At 54.4% G+C, this 18,548-nt stretch overlaps 2 protein-coding genes across 3 annotated transcripts; one reads left to right on the plus strand and one right to left on the minus strand.

Annotated features, from left to right (window-relative positions):
- Positions 1 to 280: 280 nt before the first annotated feature.
- On the minus strand, positions 281 to 9,108 carry GID4 (GID complex subunit 4 homolog). The gene is made up of 6 exons (XM_072878026.1): positions 8,753 to 9,108; positions 6,097 to 6,156; positions 4,998 to 5,105; positions 4,134 to 4,235; positions 2,719 to 2,849; positions 281 to 1,616 (listed from the first exon to the last, which is right to left on the minus strand). Exons 1-6 carry the CDS (start codon positions 8,963 to 8,965, stop codon positions 1,553 to 1,555), a joined length of 678 nt encoding a protein of 225 aa, XP_072734127.1. The 5' UTR covers positions 8,966 to 9,108; the 3' UTR covers positions 281 to 1,552.
- Positions 9,109 to 9,257: 149 nt separating this feature from the next.
- On the plus strand, positions 9,258 to 17,865 carry ATPAF2 (ATP synthase mitochondrial F1 complex assembly factor 2). Of its 2 annotated transcripts, none has more exons than XM_072878024.1 (8): positions 9,258 to 9,526; positions 12,148 to 12,192; positions 12,547 to 12,692; positions 13,520 to 13,617; positions 14,609 to 14,689; positions 14,824 to 14,936; positions 16,396 to 16,511; positions 17,145 to 17,860. In XM_072878024.1, the coding sequence occupies exons 1-8, from the start codon at positions 9,397 to 9,399 to the stop codon at positions 17,280 to 17,282; spliced, it is 867 nt and encodes a 288-aa protein (XP_072734125.1). In that variant the 5' UTR covers positions 9,258 to 9,396; the 3' UTR covers positions 17,283 to 17,860. The 2 variants fall into 2 exon arrangements, with proteins under 2 accessions (XP_072734125.1, XP_072734126.1); XM_072878025.1 differs by having other exon boundaries at positions 9,281 to 9,526; positions 12,050 to 12,192; positions 17,145 to 17,865.
- Positions 17,866 to 18,548: the final 683 nt, after the last annotated feature.

The following is an 18,548-nucleotide window of genomic DNA, read 5'->3' on the forward strand; positions in this document are numbered from 1 at the left end:
CAACTTGGAATAGAGGAAACGGACTCACTGAGACCTGAATACTTTCTCGTTAAGGCTTAAACTAGCAATTCAGCTGCTGCAATAAACCAGACAGACATGCTGCCAAAAGGAAGAAAGTTAGTTAAAAAGAAGAAAACCCAAACCACCTTGGCGCTAGGCACGCAGAGGCTTCGCTTTCCTCTCCCAGGCGGCAAACCCATCCTCAACACCCACCCGGTTAAAGCAGGCTTGTGTCACGCGCTAAGGGGGTTGTTTTTAAAACAGCCAGAAAAACGCAAAATAAACTCTCACAAAAGCCCCGCAAGTGGGACTGTCACATTAAATATACAACCAAGGCCAACTTTTAAAACATCTTTAAAAAAACCACACGCGCATACAGACACACTTTGGCACACAAGCCTTAAGTTATATCACTTGAAACATTTCAAAGTCAGAGGAGAGCTATGGGGGGGGGGGGGTTGTTTTTTTTTTTCTTTTTTTTTTTTTTGCCTTGTAAAAAGGTATCAAGCAGTGGTGTTGGTGAAGCATGAAGAGCGAGTACAAATGCTGAACAGACCAGAGCTGTCCCTGCGACGCTGCTCAACGCTTGCACTCCCATTACTTTCCCAAAGCGGCTAGCTGATTACATACATGTATATAAAAACTAATGCAGACATTCCCGGTTTTCAATGTGAAAACGGTAAAATGTAATCGAGTACTTGTGCATTTGCCATAAGGTCCTTCAGAAAAGGAACCATAAAAATATTTTTTTTAATAAAAGTCTTTTTTTTTTCCTTTTTCTTTTTTTTTTTTTTCTTTTTTACCCTTAACTTAAGTGAAGAGCAAATATACACCTATAAGCAGAGTTCAGATCCACTTTACTGAGAGCCTGGAAGTCCATACATCAAATTAATTCCCAGTGGCGTATCCAGACACCGGGACAGCTCCCAGCTCCAAAGGGCCGGCGTTCCTGAAAGATCTGCAGCTCCGGCTAACCTCGTTAGCCAGCGCAAAGCAAAGACTCATTCAAGCCTTATCTGTCTCAGCCAACACTCCCCCAATAGACTCTGCAGCTGAGCAGCGCTCTGCCAAGCAGAGCCTCACACACGGGACCCAGCTCTGGGAGCATCAGAGCTGGCAATCTGGGCAACAAACCTGAGTCCTGGCGATTTCAACCCATATCAGGCTGTAACAATGAAAATATAAGCACCGAGCTTATATTTTCTTATTACTCAGAGGACAGACCACTGATTCCAGCTACTGAGAAACAGCTTCCAGAGGAGAGCTGGGAGGAATTTCAGTGATAGAGAAACTAGCTGTGCAATAAGAAAGTGCATTTAAAGGTAGCTTAAAACCAGATTAAAGATCAAATCGCCACTCGACAGGAGGGAGAATCAAGCTCCAGCAGCCACGCTCCTTGGGCTGGGTGGGTTAACATTCAGGCTCTCTCTCGCGAGTCCGAGGGGCAGGAGAGAAGCGTGCATTCCCGTGCTCCGACAGGGACACAGTTCTCCTGGCAGGCCATGCTCTCCTGCCCGGTTTGCTTCTGTGCGGTATCAGTTCTGGACAGCTGTCATCGGAATTCGTAGATAGGAGCGCTGTGCTCAGGAACGTGAGTTAAATTCAATGACTGATACCTGGGAGAGAGGGAAAAGACAGATGAGAGGATTACATAGAGCAACAGAACTCCCCCAGCACTAACGGCTCCTGCTTGGCAGGCCACAGAGCAGACATCCTGGTGGCTGGCTCCTCTCTTCCCCTTTACAGTCTCAGAGTCAAGTCTCAGAGATGTTCAGGCACCCAACACCCACTTACCCATCGTGCCAAAACCCCATGAGGAATCGGCATCGTTCCTCATTTCCATTCCTGTGCCTCTGAGCTACCTGCAGCCAGGCTACGTTCGAGGTGGGCTGACTGTGGTTTTTGGACACCTTTTGAAGTTCAAAAACTTTCATGTTCAAACAGTGTTTGCTACAACTGCAAATTACACTTGGGTCTTTCAAAGCTTAGCTCGAGGGGATTCGTCTGAAAGCCTCCCAGGTACCTTCCCTCCCCCCCAGAGCTTCCAGCCACCCTACAGATTCACTTGCTGCGCGTGACAAATATCCAAGGCTGTTGGAGGGAAAAGAGCTCTCCACAGCTACTTGTCACATGGCTTTCACAAGAAACCAACCAATTAACTTTGACTGTTCCCTGTGTCTTACAGCAACACTCCAAGGACCATGGACTACAAAGCACTGGCCTAACAAGATTTCTGCATGAAGAGAGCAACAGCCAAGCTGTTATATGTGAGAAAGCACCGAGCTCCTTCTCGAAGGCCCCTCCGACATCCTCTGAAGGGCCAAGGTGTGGAGAAGCTTAAAGCCTGAATCACTGAGCAAAGCTGGCGTCTGCCTCCCAACGTACCTCACTGAGGCACCAAACCATTGCTTCACTGGGCCACAGCACATATCCAGACCTTGGATCTCCCTTGCGCCACGTTGCCAGCCCGATTATCCAAGCCATACAAGAAGGACAGCACTTTATACCACACAAATGGGCTGCGCTAGCCTGCTCTGGCCAAGCATGGCACACACACCCTCCCTTCTGCCCCGAGGTCCAGCCGCCAGACTGAACCTCCTTCCCAGCCCAGAGAAGCACAGCCTGGACACTCCCAAGGCTGCAGACAAGCAGAAGAGGAGTCACTGCTTAGTTTGAGGAGCCACCCTTCAGTCCGCAGGAGGAAGGAAGCTTCCTTACCATTCTGAACTCCTATGGTAGTAATAGCCCTCTATAGATGCTGCTGACTTCTGGAAGCAGATGTAATAGAAACCAGCAAAGGAAGCACCACTGATGTCTTTGATAGTGTGATCTGGGACTAGGAACTGTTCCTGCACACAAAACACAGACCGTATTTTAAAATGCTGGCCAAATACTACCCCCTCCCCTCAACCTGCCCTCCCAAACTGAATATTGGCACCCATGAACACGAAGGCATTCCTGGCTGAGCATTCCCTGCACTCGCAGCAGCCCAGACCACAGAGACCGGTGTGTTCTTTCACTACCTGCCACTGGAGGCATCTTACAGGGAAGCAGACAACAGAGAACAGAACCAGTTTTAAGAATACACGAGATCAGTTTCAGTCCAGCTGCCCACTGCAAACCAGAAGCCAATTGCAAAATCGGGAATCAGAGCTGCCTGATGATGAAGAGAAGGCTCTGAGGAGACCTTATTGCAGCCTTTCAATACTTACAGGGGGCTTATAAGGAAGATGGAGAGAGACTTTTTACCAGGGCCTGCAGTGATAGGACAAGGGGTAACAGTTTTAAACTAAAAGAGGGTAGCTTTAGATTAAATATAAGGAAGAAATTATTTACTATGAGGGTGGTGAGACACTGGAACAGGTTGCCCAGAGAAGTTGTGGATGCCCCATCCCCTGGAATTGTTCAAGGTCAGGTTGGTTGGGGCTTTAAGCAACCAGAAGATGTCCCTGCCCATGGCAGGGGAAGAGGCATGTACTAGATGATCTTTAAAGGTCCCTTCCAACCCAAACCTTTCTGTGATTCTGTGATTTCCTCCCATCACAGCTGCACAAAGCTTGTGTAAAGAGGGAGGAATCGATCCAGCTGAAGAGCAGAGAGGTGCAGACTGGCCAGGATATTTTAGACTGGATATGAGGAAATTTTACTTCACTGGAAGGGTTCTCAAGCCTTGGAACAGGCTGCCCAGGGCAGTGGTGGAGTCCCCATCCCTGGAGGGATTTAAAAGCCGTTTGGATGAGGTGCTTAGGGACATGGTGTAGTGGTGGGCTTGGTAGTGTTAGGTTTACGGTTGGACTCTGATCTTAAAGGTCTTTTCCAACCTATACAATTCTGTGATTCTGTGAAAACACACAGGCCCCGCACAGAGACCGAAGACACCGATTCTCTCATCTTCTGGAGCACCACCAAGCAAGATTTTCCTGTTGTGTTTTTAGCCGTGACTGCAACCCTTAAGGATGCAATTAGCTGGCTAGACAGGAGTCACACTGGAATTTGCAAGTATGGTGGGTTACGAGGTTGGTAGGGTCAGACCTTTCATTAAACCAGCGTAGCTGAAAAAGCTTTCAGGCACCACAAGCCTCTGTCAGTTGCTTGTAAGCAGTTCACCAGAGAAGGAGACAGGCAGAGTTTACCTTCCATCTCATGAAGACATAGTCCCCATTTTTCAGATCCTCATAATCAAAGTCATCAGAGTTAAATGTTTTTGCATACTGGTAAAAAGCCTGGAACTTCCCCTGAAACAAAAAAGAAAAGAAAAAAAAACCCAGGATGCTTATTCCAGGAGTAGAGCTCACTAGTGCCAGATGCTATTTAGGAGGGAAGAACTGCTATGGCACAGGACCTCCTCACCAAAGGGGCTGCTCTTTCCCTGGAGCAGTGCTAAACGCACACCCCAGGACTAGCACAGGGGAACACAGAGGATTACCAGATGTCCACAGCCATATCCAGCCTGGCTGGAGAAGCTCCGACACTTCCAGAGGAAGATATTTTGACAGAAACATAATAAACATCAAAGTCTGACAAACAACAGCAAAGGTCAAAGCGGGGAGGCAATCAGCTGGCTGCTGTGTCCCTGATCCAGAGCACAGTGGCAGACACACCCTGTCCTGAGCAGAGGCCTGAGGTGGCTGAGACACAGGTACCAACTGCCCTGCCTGTGCCAGAGGGGCTCCTCTCCCCTTCTCCACTCCATTTTGCAATGAGTCTTCAAAATAAGGAGCGTGTTCTCCTAGGGGGTCAAGAGACAGGGATTGCTCCTGCCCCCTTCCAACCCCAGGGACAGCAAGTGGAAAGCAAGACGCCCTTCTCATGGATCACAGCCAACAGCCTCCTGAAGGGACCTCTAGTTGCAAAGATCCCAATGGGAGGAGGAGTGACACACCCAAAAAGGAGAGGTTTCCAGACCCTTTTGACAGCTCTTGCATGGGCACACACTGCACCTCATCTCCAAATCAGCTATTCAGCCAGGACTGCATCTGCCCCCCCTATTTATTTACCCAGTGTTTACGATCCACATCTTCGTCAGCATCCCACTTGCGCGTTAAGAAAGGGTGCTTTTTACTGATTATTTCCCCTTCAAAGAAAGTGGTGAGGGTTGGGTACTCCTAGGAGAGAAGAGACACGAACGGGAGGTCAGAAGATTTGTCACCTAGAGACAGAAGCCCAAAGGCAGATAGAGGTGCACGCACTCGGCAAAAAGCAGCATCTCGCAGCAAGAGCTCCGGACAATCCGAGGCCGGTGCTCCCGTCCCTCCAAGCAGCACGCTGACTCGTCCTGCCCCGCACCTCTTACAGTCTGACTCGTACATACACACGCACAGCCTCCACCCTCTTATTCCAGCCTCTCTCTGCCTCCCTGTTCACTTAATGAAACCAGAAGGAGCCGTGTCAGAGCTGGACTGTGGGGAAGCTCCCAGCTGGACGACCACAAGTGACCATTTACAGCCACCACTGCTCCCCAGTGGATACCCAGCAGTTGCTGCATGACTGCTACAAAGCCCAGGGGCTGGATTAAGCCACCCCAGCAGGGGAGAAGGTGTTCCTCTTCAGCTTTGTATTGGCACCGAATTAGCAGAATGCAGGCAGAGAACAGCAGGCTCAGCTGGGGTGAGCGAGCTTCTCCAAGCGCTCCCGTGTAATGACAGACATACGGTGCACTGCAGCCGAAAGAAGCATCACCCCTGGGAGACAGTTCTCACTGACTGTCCGGCACCACAAGCAGCTCTTAGAGGACAGATAGGGAAGGAAGTATGTAAAGATCTGACTGTTTGGGTCATGGTTTATTTTCTTTCAGCAACACACCACCACTGGTAGAGCGCCTAAAGCCGACTGCGGGGTCAGACTCAGTTCTGCTCAGACCTTAAGGGATGCCAGATAAGCTTCCCTCGTTCAGGACTCCCATCCATACTGGCCCATCATACTTGCTCAACATGCCAAGAACAACAGACTGAAGCTATTAAACTACTTAGTGGTCAAATTTACTGTATGCTCAATCCCTCCACTTCCTATTCCTGGTGACAGCTTCTCCCACCCCACCAGGAAAAAGAAAACCCTTTACACAGCACCTTTTCTTGTTGTTTTGCAGTTAACACTCACCTCTGTAAGGCCTTTAATCTTCAAGTATCCACAGAGATAGGAGTTTTCCATATCCACATGCTAGAAAAGAGTACAAAGTCCAACCATAAGCATAGGCATGAAGGCACCCAATTGATCCAAAGCAGTTTCTAACCCCTCCAAGGCTAATTTCAGCTTCAGCTGGTACAGACTGTCCAGCTCACTGCCCAACGCTCACACTGGCAGCCCTTCCCCATGGCTGGGAACCACTCAGAAAGATCATTTACAAGTGCCCATCTCACCTCCGACAGCCCCCACATCCCAGGCCTGACAACACCCTCCCTGCTTCCAGCACCATCACACTCAGGCAGCGCCCTCTGCCCAGAGATCTCTAACGGGAAGCAAAGCCCCCCATCTCCACCCAGAAGGAAGCAGACTCACAGGTTTCTCCAAGTGAGAGCACCACTGGCAGAATCACCCACACTGCCAGCCCCCACATTTCCCAGTCACAAACTGGCATTCAGGTGAGGGAAGAGTAAAAAGCATCTATCTACTGGAGATAATTCCGGCTAGAGGAAGAAAGCATGGCCCTGAGCTTCACCGTCTGCTTATTTAAGAGGCCTGACCCACGCCTCTCTAACACACCACCTGTACTCTCTGCCTAGTACCCGGCACGGCACACGCCAAAGCCTGCTCAGATGCCAGACGATGCCTCGTGCGTTTTGAAAGAGGCCTTTCTCCCAGATCTAAGGCTTTTATGCCACCCTTCTTTTGAGTTACAGGGCTGCATCTCGCTACTTCTGCTGTGCAGAAGCTAGGCAGGGGGCTGCGTCTGTTCCAAGCACCTTTAAAACCAGGGGATTTTCCAAGCTTTTCCCCGACATCTCCAGATCAGTTTTCAAAGCAAGAAGCGAGTTATTTGGGGAAGTGCAAACATCAACTGTGAGAAGATGGATCTTCCCCACCTGTGATCAAAGAAAAGCGACGTTTCTCTGCGCTCAGCACAGGGAGAGCAGGCAGCCACCTCTTCTCAGCTGACACGCGCAAAACAGCAGCATTTTTAGCACAAAGCCACAGCCAGCCCCTGCGAGAAGGCAGCATGCAGTGAAGCTCATCAGCCATAGGATGTCCCCACCACGGCAAACCGTACCAGGTACGCTTGTGGTGTTGACAAGTGAAGGACCGTATGTGAAAACAGACGGTCCAGTTCAAACGCTACCCCATCTGCTGACCCTGGGGCTCTGACACTACTCCACAACGCCGGCACACACGTCAAGCTTCATCACTGCACTTGCTACATGCTCAATCACGGTCCCCCAGATCCCGTGCCACCAAACAGGGAACAAAGCTGTGACTTGCAGGGTGCTCTATAGGAAAGCATGTATCAGATGTCTGGCTTGCCTGCGTACTAATGACTCCACACCTTGCCAGCTCTGCCCAAAGCGATCGTGCCAAAGCCTAGGACTAAAAATAAAGCACGCAGGGTGACAATGACTGCAGGGAGGAATGGGAAAGCCACACGAGCCAGCGTCCCGATTCCCCAGCACAGCTGGGCACTACAGCTGTCTGGCTGCATTCCTGCCACAGACGAACCACCGCACTTCATCCCAGGCTCCCTGTTCAGGCCGGGGGAGCCTCCGACACCCCAGGTATGGGGAACCCTGGGTCCCAGGTCCAACCAGGCCATGCTCTGCCAGCCAGGGTCTGGGACCTGGGTCTGGATCCACGCCGATTTCCAGCCAGGCCTGAAATACAGGCTGTCCCGCTGGTAAGGGCTTCTCAGGACACCACCCACTCCAAGCTGGGCTCTTCCCCTTCCACCCTGCGGCACGGAGGTGCACAGCCACTCCAGAGCCTGAAGGGAATGGGGGAAGGATCCCAGGTTGTGAACCTTGCCAGGCTCAAGGGGAATGGGGCAAAGAGGTGGGGGGGGAAAGGCTTTAGTGGGCCTTCCTCAGGGTTTGAGGGAAAAGGAGCAAGGAGGTGGCCCTGGGCCTCACTGGCCCTGAGGGAAAGGATTCTCTCCTGGGGCCTGAGGGAAATAGGGCAGGGTCTTTTCCCCTGATTCTGAAAGGAAGGGAAAGCACACAGGGGGATAGAGATTCTTCCAGAGCCTGAGGAGTCACAGCCATTACCGGGCTTGATGGAACCAAGGGAATCACAGCCAGGTCGGAGGGGAGCAGGGGCAAGGAGGACCATGAGCCTTTCCAGGCCTGAGGGGAAGGGTCTCCCCGAGGCCTCCGCCACCCTGGCTGCACCTCACCGGGGCACAGGGGAATGGGGACGCTGGGACTAAGGGAAAGGGGTCTCCCCCACCTCAGCCACAGGCCTCGCTGGGGCTCAGGGCATAGGGACTGGGGGGTGGCACAACAACATCTGGGTTCTGAGGGAATTGGGGGAAGGCAGACACCGACCCGAGCCGGGAGGGGGGGGGGCGGGACACCGGCAACCGTGGCCTGAGGGGAACGGGGACGGGGAGGGCGGCAGCAGCCGGGAGACCGGGCGAAGAGAAAAAGTGGCTGGGCCTGAGAGGGCGGGAGACCGGACGACCGCGGCCTTAGCGGGCCGGGAGGGAATTAGGTGGGGCGACCGCGGCCTGAGGGGACCGGCGGGGCGGGAGCGGCGACCGCGGCCTGAGGAGAGCGGGGCCCCGCCGCACCGGGCCCGGGGGGGACGCGGCCGCCGCCGGGCCCCTCACCTGCATGACGACCTCCACCTCGTAGGCATTGCCCTTGCTGCGCTGCTGCCCGCGGAACTTGGCGCCGCTGTAGAGCAGCGAGGTGGCCACGCCGGGCTGCGCCGTGTTGATGGGGGGCGGCGGCACCAGGCTGCTGGCGGCCGCCCCGGAGGGCGGCGAAGAGGCCGAGCCCGCCGCCCCGCCCGCGCGGCACCGCTCGCTCCGCACCGGCATCTCGGGAGGGTCCCCGGGCGCCAGCGTGGCCGGGGCCGAGCGCGGCCGGAGGCGCCGCCCGCTCCGCTCCGCTCCGCTCCCCACACGCCGAGGCCGCCGCCGCCTGGCTCAGGGCCTCCCGGCAGCGCCTCCGCGCGCTCCCATTGGCCCTCGCGGGCGCTGCGCGAGGGGCGGTGCCGGGCACTGATTGGCCGCGGCCGCGGGGCACGCGCTTCCTCCCGGCAGGCGCGGCCGCGGGCGCTGCTGGGAAGTGTAGTTTTTGTTTTGCCTGGCGGGACGGGGCGGCCGAAGGGGCAAAACGCGTTCGCGGCGCGGATTGGCTGCCGCCGCGGCAGCATGGCGGCGCCCGCGGAGCCGCGCTGAGGCGAGAGGGCGGCGGCTCCTCCTCCTCTTCTTCCTCCTTCTCCTCCTCCTCCTCATCCCTCGCCGCGATGTGGCGCGGCTGCTGCCGGCTGCTGCAAGGCCGTTCCCCGCCGGCCCGGCTCCCCCGACCGCCTCCTGTCGCCGGCGGGAGCGGCCCGGTGGGGCCGGGCGGGGGCCGGACCTACGCCCCACCGGCAGGTGAGGGAGCGCCGGGCCGCCCGGGGCCTCTCCAGCCCCCTTCGGGGAGGGGGACCCTTCCCTGGCCCGGTGGGGCTGGTCCCTCTGGGCCACCTCCCCTCCCGGTGACACCCTTCAAGGTCACCCCGGGCCAGGGGAGGGCCGGGCTCGGCGCCCTCAGGGTGGGTGGAAACATGGGACACGGTCACATCCCCGCCCCGGCGGGGCAGGCGGCGCTGCCAGTGCAGCCCCGCGGGGTCCGGGCTCCCCACGGCCTTTCCGTGACGTGGCCGGGTGCTGGGCCTCCCCCCGAGCCCTTCTCCTGGCATTAACGGGGGTTTGGAGGGGGGAATCGCTGACAGCACGGCCAAGTTCTCAGTGCACCAGTTGGCTTTTGTGTTTTGTTGGTTTTTTTAGGGTTTGGGGGGGGGGATGGGACCCAGCCGGAGTGGTTCAGGCACGTTCTGGGCCATGTATCCCCTCCACAGATTTTGCTGGAAACGTGTGGGTTTGAGGATGGTAAAATTAGTCTCATTCTGTCTGAGGTGAGGCTGCAGAGTTGCAGTGACTCATCACAGGGTGTCAGGAGCCCACTGACATGACTCAGGACTCCCCTGGGGTACACACATGTTAATCTTTTCAGAACTGTGCTTCAACAGTGTGGGTTTTTCTGAGGCCCCGAAGCTTGCAGGTCACTGAGCCTGAGCAAATCCTTTACCGTTTTCCCAGCGGGAACGTGTTTTTTTTTAGCCTAAAATAACAGACCTGCAGCCTAGCCTGCTTGCTTCACCCTTCACAAGGTAGATTTATGGATTCAGGGTTTACGATCTGGTTGCTGTCCCAGGGGAACAGCTTGCGGATTCTTCCTGCCTTGCGTGAGAGATACAAGCTTTTGCAACACGGGTAATCCAACTCTCAGGTGTTGGGAGTGCGGGAAACGGTGCTGGTAGGAGAGGAAGCTGCTCTTAAAACAGAGACTTTCAGTTCCCTCAGGCTCACCTTGCTGGTGGAGCAGGCGTACTCCCGAGCTGGAGCGGGATGTGTGGGGTGGCTGCGGGAGATGGTTCCTCCCCTGGTGACTGAGTGGCATGCTGCAGTGTGTGCGACGTGTCCGGCGGTAGCGGAGGGAACAGCGTCCTTGCCCCTGCGTGCTCTGAGCCTGCTGGCAGCTGTGGTTCTTCCAGCGAGGTGTGGGTCAAAGCAGAGAATGAGCGAGATGGGTTTCTCATTGCTCTGAGAGCAAGCAGGGAGAGAGAGTTAGCCAAGGCGGTTCAAGGATTATTTGTCAAACGTGATTGCAGTGGGAAAACCTTGAAAGATTGAGCCCAGAGTGGAAACCACTATTGGAAACCACCCCTGCCAGGCTCTGTAGAAACTTGGTGCAGGCCAGTTGGAAGGGAGCTGAGAGCCCAGCCTGGGCTGGTGGAAGCAAAGTCAAGCTGGTCCTGTTCACTTGCTGATTGTGCACAGCAGCACTGTGTTTTTTCACCAGTTTTGTGGTGCTTCCCCAGTTGAGTGGAGCTCGCTGAAATGGTGTGGTGCTTGGAAGCTGTGGATGAATGGGCAGGATTTTTGTGGCCAGGCCACCTCGACAGTACTGTTTAATATCTTAAGCAATGACATAGACAGTGGGATTGAGTGCACCCTCAGCAAGTTTGCAGATGACACCAAGCTGAGTGGTGCAGTTGACACGCCTGAGGGACAGGATGCCATCTGGAGGGACCTGGACAAGCTGGAGAAGTGGGCCCATGTGAACCTCATGAGGTTCAACAAGGCCAAGTGCAGGGTCCTGCACCTGTGTCGGGGCAACCCCTGGTATCAATAAAGGCTGGGGGATGAAGGGATTGAGAGCAGCCCTGCGGAGAAGGACTTGGGGGTACTGCTGGGTGAAAAGCTGGACATGAGCCAGCAATGTGCGCTCACAGCCCAGAAGACCAACCGTATCCTGGGCTGCATCACAAGAAGCGTCACCAGCAGGTCGAGGGAGGGGATTCTGCCCCTCTACTCCGCTCTGGGGAGACCCCACCTGCAGCTCTGGGGCCCCCAACATAAGAAGGACATGGACCTGTTGGAGCGAGTCCAAGGGTCCAGGGGAGGGCCACGAAGATGATCAGAGGGCTGGAACACCTCTCCTATGAAGAAACGCTGAGAGAGTTGGGTTGTTCAGCCTGGAGAAGAGAAGGCTCCAGGGAGACCTTATAGCAGCCTTTCGGTACTTAAAGGGGGCTGATAAGAAAGACGGGGACAAACTTTTTAGCAGGGCCTGTTGTGATAGGACAAGGGGTAATGGTTTTAAACTAAAGGAGGGTAGATTCAGACTAGCTATAAGGAAGAAATTTTTTACGATGAGGGTGGTGAAACACTGGCCCAGGTTGCCCAGAGAGGTGGTAGATGCCCCATCCCTGGAAACATTCAAGGTCAGGTTGGACGGGGCTCTGAGCAACCTGATCTGGTTGAAGATGTCCCTGCTCATTGCAGGGGGGTTGGACTAGATGGCCTTTAAAGGTCCCTTCCAACCCAAACTATTCTATGATTCTATGACAGCACCGAGGCCTCCATCTCTTCTGGGCTGTGATGGGGAGCAGGGGATGCGGCCGAACCTCCTCTAATTGCCCTCTGAATGGCTCTGTTTTTGCCCCCAGAGAGGAAGCGGTTTTACCAGAACGTGAGCATCTCGCAAGGAGAAGGTGAGTACGGCCGCCAGGACAGGACGGAGGGGCTGGTCCCCGGGAGGGGTATTATCACCCCACGCTTCTTCAGCGAGAGCATGGCACACCCACAACCCAGGCTGTGTGAGTAGGGTATTTGTCACCAGCCTGCTGTGCCCTGTCCTCATCTATCGTGAAGCTGTGTGGTGGGAAACAGCTTCCAAGACCATTTGGGGGAAAAGTATGTCAAAGTGATGGTGGGAAACTCAAGTATCCCTGGTCCCTTGCTCCTGTCAGCTCCGGCTCTGAGTCTGCTCCCGCTGTGGGGTTGTCTGTTGTTCCTTAGTGCCTGCTCCTCTTTGATTCCCCAGGATTTATACTCTGATTCTCCAGGAGGCTTTGAAATAAACCTGGACCACCGGAAGCTGAAAACTCCCCAGGCCAAGCTCTTCACTGTCCCCAGTGAGGCCTTGGCCATTGCAGTGGCAACAGAATGGGACTCCCAGAAAGACACCATCAAGTTCTACACTATGCACCTGGTGAGCACGGCAGGTCGGGGCACCCAGACCTCGGCAGGGCAGAATGCGTTGTGTTGGGAGCAGTCATGTCAAGGAAGTCAGGATTAAAGACAGGGAATCGAAATGCCAAGGGCTAAAGATGGGTTTGACGGGCCACTGCCGCCTGGCAAGGGCTTTGCCAACGGGCAGAATGGATTCCAAAGCAAGGCTTGAGAACCGCTTTGGGGTTGAGAACTGCTCTGGGGCATAAGCCTTGTGCTGGGGTGTGTGAGACAGGGGAGTCTTCTGAGAATGCTTCCTTCCACGTCCTGCCTCCACCAGCTCACCTGCTCTACTTGCAGTAGAATTGGCATGGCTTGGCGTAAAACTGGGGTGACTGTGTAGACGTGAGAATGGTCTCCAAACACAGGACATGGAGAGAGCAGGTTGTGCTAATGCCCATGGAATTGGGGACAAGAGGTTGGGGCTTTGGCTGGGCACTGGGGAGAACTTTGTGGTTGTGAGGGCAGTTAGATACTGGCTGGAGGCAAATCTGTGTCACTGGGGGACTTGAGAAGGGGCTGGACAGTGTTATTGGGGATAGCAAGGCGCAGGAGGAAATGGGATGAGCTCTGGAGCAGTCCGTGAGCCCTCTCCCCTGGTGCTTGATGGGCCTGCTCCCGACGCTTCTGAAACCAGTGAGAAGATTCCTATTATGTGAGCCACGTCCTGGCCCTGCACCCCTTTTAGCTGCATTCCTTAGTTCTCTGTCTGCCCCAAATTCCTCTTCTTCTTGGCCTTGTACAGTGGAAGGCCAAGTATTCCCCAAGCCTTGAATAACAGCGGTTTAAACTGCCTTTATCCTGCAGACCACACTATGTAACACAGCGCTGGACAATCCCACGCAGCGAAACAAAATGCAGCTGATCCGTGCGGCTGTGAAGTTCCTGGAGACTGACACTATCTGGTACGAGATGGGGGCCCCGCTGGCGCAGAGGCAAGGTTGTCTTGTCACAGTGTGGTTTTTGGAAGGGTGGTTGGGGGAAGTGAGGGAAAATGTCTGTCGTAACCCAGTCATGGCAGGGCTCTGATCTGTCCTGGTTTTGGCCTGAGGGTTTGAATTAGTTTAGGGCAGTCCTACATCTGCAAACCTAGTGGAAGTCCCTGCGCCAGAAGGGCATAGGTATGAGGGAGTATGGGGATCTGGTCCTCTGCTGAACTCTGTTTTCGATGCCTCTGTGCTGGGCAAGGGTGGGAGCAGCAGGAAATGAAGATCTCCTTGGGGAAAAGAAAACATCTTTGAAAGGCCTGGGGGAATCTGTCAGCCCAGTCCCTGGTACTCCTGTGCCAGTACAGGCATCTCAGATTACTTGTACCAGTGCAAAATGCCCTTCGTTCCTTAAAGTCCCTGTGGGCTGCAGGATCAAGCTTGTTCATATCCAAGCTTCTGCCTCACAGTCCCAGCCTCTGAGGTGTCCACTGGCAGCTGCTCAGCTCCTGTGGGGAGAGGGGAACTGGACTCCCCCATCTGCCTCTGTGGCTTTGGTCAGGCTGGCAGCGGGGAGTGCTGAGCTGAGCTGCTGGGCAAGGTGAGGCAGGAGGAGTGGCCCCATGTAAAGAGTTCCAGTGGGATATGTCCCCTGCTCTAACCGCTAAACCTCAGTGCATCCTGTGGCTGGCTTGGAGCTACCTGCAATTTTCTGCTGGCAGGTTTGCTGCTCTGTTTTGTAGTAAGATAGAATTGTCCTTCCTGGAACAACAAAAAGCTGTGAATTTGGGGAAAAGTAGGGGGATCGTTCCCAGTCACTGCTGCCAGGGTGGACAGTAGGCCCTTGTTCCCCTTGCTGTGGTCTGGTGGGGTGCAGCTTCCTTCCCAGAGGTGTGCCCCAGCCTGGCAGGGAGCAGTCTGGCAGCCTGGGAGTGAATGTCCAGTGTGGTTTTGTTCTGCAATGTCCCAGCTATCGTGTAGAGGAGCCAGCCGCCTTGGCGGAGCTGCAGAAGAATGAATGGGATCCCATTGTTGCCTGGGCTGAGAAAAGGTAAGAGGTCAAAGATGTTTCTGTCCGCTTATGCCCTTGTTCTGCTGAGGCCAGGAGCTCTAGTCCTTGTGACTGTCGGAGCTGCAAGGTTCATGAGCCCTGTGCTTTTCTAAGGGGCCGGGTGATCATTCCAGGTACAATGTGGCAATTGGCTCCTCCACCAGCATCCTGGGGCCAAACATCCCAGCCAGCACCAAGGAGACGTTCGCCAGCCATCTGGCGTCCTACAACATGTGGGCCCTGCAAGGTGAGAGAGGCTGCGCCGGGGAGCCCTCCGCTCAGGCTGTGCCAGTGGAGGAGGCGGTTCCTCCCCACGGGGCAGAAAAGTGACTGTAATGTTTTCCCTCTCCTGCTGATACGCTGAGATGATCAGAGTGTTAAGGTTTATGTTTTTAATCCGCAGGCCAGTCCCTTAGCTGTAATTTGTTACGGGTAGGGACTCTCCTCTTAGTGCCATTAGCATTCAGGGTCTGACTGCGCTGGCCTGCGAGCTGTCTGCTCTACCCTAGCACAAGTAACTTCTTTAATGCCAAACTTTCTAGTGGTTTAGTCCTCAGCTCTGTCACCAGGAAGAGAAATGGGGTTTAGTGCTCCAAGTGGCCATGGTTCTGTGCACTGTCCTCACTCTTTCACCCTTACAGCCCACTTGATCTTTATACTGCTGAATGACACCTGAAGATAAAGAAATGGAGTAATGTTTGCTTTGCTCAAGTCCTCAAATGCAAGACTTGAATGAGCAGCAGACGGTGAAACCCACAGAAGACACTAGCTGAGCAGCTAAGGGAAGTCAACAGGGACAGACTTGCAAAGCCCTTTCTGTTACCCCTGTAAAGATATTTTTGATGAATCATTTCTTTTCCTCACAGTTTGTAACAGGGGCAGGCAGGGTGGAAGGGAAAAGCACGTGCCTCCCCTGGGGAAGGGGAGCTTCTGGGCAGCTGGTCGACTTTAGACCCGAAATTCAAGGTCTGGCCTAGACTGGACGCAGGACAAGTCTGACTTCAGTTCCTTCCTTAGACCCTGTGTACGCGCATGCTACATTTCCTGTCAGCTTGAGCTGAACTGTGAGTGCTCAGCAACTCAGAGTTTTGAGCCCTTCTTTCCTCCTCCTCCTGGCTCTGTGTGTCTGTGGGATTTGCTCAGGTCCCTCAGCCATCAGGCACTCGCTCTCCCCTGAAGAGGGGTGTCTTGCAAGCCAGTAGCTGGTGGTGTGGCAGGAAAGAGCTCTGCTGTTTTACCAGCTGAGCCCAGCAGCTGTGTCCTTTACCGACAGGGTTCTCCCAGGGCACAGCCCACCACACACATTTGCACAGTGTTTTTCTAGGAGTGGTTATAGATGCGGACAGCTCTTTTATCACCAAACAGTATGCGAGTCCCTCTCACCCTGGACTTTCAGCTGAGCTCCAGAATACTCGGGCCTGGATGGGTATCCCTTCCCTTTGCACAGGGCAGGTTTGTGGCAGAATAAAAGGAGGCGGATTCCAAGGCATAGCCTTTGTCACTGCGGTGACAGTGGCCAGAACAGCACTTTGTGTCTGCTGTTAACTGCAGATCTGACACTTAAGTGCCCAGATGCAAGTGGGAGGTATCACTATCCCTGAGGAGATACCACACCCCGACTGTCTCTTCAGAGCATGTGAAGATGCTGCTGTAATGCTGCAGAAAACAACCATCAGTCTTGTTTGTTTTGGGTTGTTCCCTTCCAGGTATAGAATATGTAATCACCCAGCTGAAATCTCTGATTCTGTCCATGGGTCTGATTGACAGGCACATTACAGTAGAGAAAGCTGTGCTTCTGTCTCGCCTGGAGGAAGAATACCAGGTAAATGATGTTACAGAACAGCCCTATAATTCAAATAGCAATAATCTCAGCGTGACAAATGCATCTCCCACCACAAATAGCTGGCAAGGGAAGTGCCTGCTATTGCAGGAGAAGTTCCACTCTACCAGACTCCCCATTTGAGAGAGTTTGCAGCACGCTGCTGTAGAGCAACATCATGGGCGCAACAGCCCAGAGTGCTCCCGGGGCTGCCAGTTTCTTTTTTGCAGAACTCGGATGGCGGCTTTTCTCCCTCTCTAATCTGAAGTGCAAAGTCATGGCTGGCTTCTCTTGCTGTGGGTTACCCAGCCTGGAGGCCTTGGTAGACACCAAGCTAATAACTTGCTTGCTGGAAGCTGGCCTGGCGTGAAGCTCTCCCTGACCCAAAAGTGGCTGAAGTTGACGGGAATCTTTTTGTCCTCCTTTTAAGGGGCTTTGCCTCAGAGCCCAGTGCAGATGAAGCATGTCCTTCCACTGAACTCATCTGGAGATCTCCCTACCCCTGCAGGCAGCGATCAGCACAGCTCCTGGGGCGTTAGCCGTGTTTCACAAACATGAAAAGGGAGGCTGAGAGTTGCTGAGCAGCTCTACGTATAATCCAGTTCTGAACTGACTCGCGTTCCTCCTCTCCTTCAGATTCAGCGGTGGGGCAGTGTGGAGTGGGCCCATGACTATGATCTGTGCGAGCTGCGTGCTCGCGCGGCAGCTGGGACCCTCTTTGTTCATCTCTGTTCGGAGAGCTCGACTGTAAAACACAAGCTGTTGCAGGACTGAGGCTGCTGGGCTGGGCACAGGAGGAAAATGCCCACCCGTGAATTGCTGGCGTGACCCAGCGGACGGTAACCACCCTCCTGCCACCACGCCTTTCCTGGGATCAGCCTCGCGCTGAGGAACTGCGACTTCGTGGGCAACTCCTCGCTTGGACTGCCTGCCGCAGTGCAGCGCCAGCAGTTTTAAGCCCACAAGGAGGAAAGGTCAAGGTGAGCTTCCTCTGCATCCCCAAGACAGCAGCTCTGTCCGTTACCGGTGTCTGTAACTCATCAGAGGAGCTCCCACGAAAGAAACAGCTTCCTGGGCAGGGCGCGGCACAGACATACCCAGCATATGCCACATGTCTTCATAGCTGCCAGCTCCTGACACACACTTGTTATGGAAATCTGAAAACAGACTCCATTGCATCTGTTCTTCATCCCTCAGTGTGCCTGTATGTAACACCAGGGTCTCTCTGTTTGATTAAAGGCCCGCCCCTGCTAGATACTGAAAGCCAGTGCTGCTGAGTATTTTTTTGTTTTTAATCACCAAACCGTGGTGTAGGTCCTGAGCTGCCAGGCTCCAGGCAGGTGCTGGGATGGCTGCAGGGAGAAAAAAACACGGAGCAGAGCTGAGCAGACACTAACTACCAAACAGATCTGCTCCCTCCACATCTCTGTGTGAGCCTCTCCATGCTAGGTGCCCCGTCCTTGCAGCCAAGGAGTAGCAGGGAGCTGACTGTGCAGCCCTAGAGCAAGATGGGGGGAACCTGGGCTCCTGCCATCTTCAAAAGCACAGGGTACTACGAGCTAAATCTGTGTATGACAGGCAGCACCAGCCACCGAGCTGTTGGAGAGACCCGGTCTCTCCCCAGAGTGCATATGCAGCCACCCTCTCATTTAACCTTCCCACCTTTCTCCTTGCTACTTGCCTCGAGCAGTACCGCCCTGGCCAGCATCATTCCTCAGAAGCTGCCCACAAGTGAGCTTAGCAGCTGCTGTCACCGAGCAAGGAGGGGAATTAATGACTCCTCGCTTGGCTGTTGCGAGCGGCAGTGTGTGAGCTCCTGTGGAAGCATTGATTTCCCTTCCTGCTAGCGGGGGGGCTGTTCTGTTCGCGCTGCAGAAAGCTGCTTTTGCGAGAGGTGGTGAGAAGACAAGGCTCCCGGGCACGCAGAGCCCCCACCAGCCTTGTGCTTGCTGAGCTGGAAACCTGCTCTTATCTTGGGGGTGGTTTGATGGAGAGCACTTCTCTCCCAGGCTGCTGCCGCATGCCTGTGGCTCACAGGTT

This window comes from Ciconia boyciana, chromosome 13 (assembly GCF_034638445.1).
Source record: "Ciconia boyciana chromosome 13, ASM3463844v1, whole genome shotgun sequence".
NCBI lineage: Eukaryota > Metazoa > Chordata > Aves > Ciconiiformes > Ciconiidae > Ciconia > Ciconia boyciana.

Bases quoted from the DNA above. Each gene is read 5' to 3' on its own strand.
- GID4 (XM_072878026.1), bottom strand. From the start codon at position 8,965: ATGCCGGTGCGGAGCGAGCGGTGCCGCGCGGGCGGGGCGGCGGGCTCG. The intron at 5,106-6,096 runs GTGAGTGTTAAC...CTTCTCTCCTAG, and splicing joins AGATTAAAGGCCTTACAGAG to GAGTACCCAACCCTCACCAC. The intron at 2,850-4,133 runs GTAAACTCTGCC...TTTTGTGTGCAG, and splicing joins ATGTCTTCATGAGATGGAAG to GAACAGTTCCTAGTCCCAGA.
- ATPAF2 (XM_072878024.1), top strand. From the start codon at position 9,397: ATGTGGCGCGGCTGCTGCCGGCTGCTGCAAGGCCGTTCCCCGCCGGCC. The intron at 9,527-12,147 runs GTGAGGGAGCGC...TTTTGCCCCCAG, and splicing joins GACCTACGCCCCACCGGCAG to AGAGGAAGCGGTTTTACCAG. The intron at 14,937-16,395 runs GTGAGAGAGGCT...GTTCCCTTCCAG, and splicing joins CAACATGTGGGCCCTGCAAG to GTATAGAATATGTAATCACC.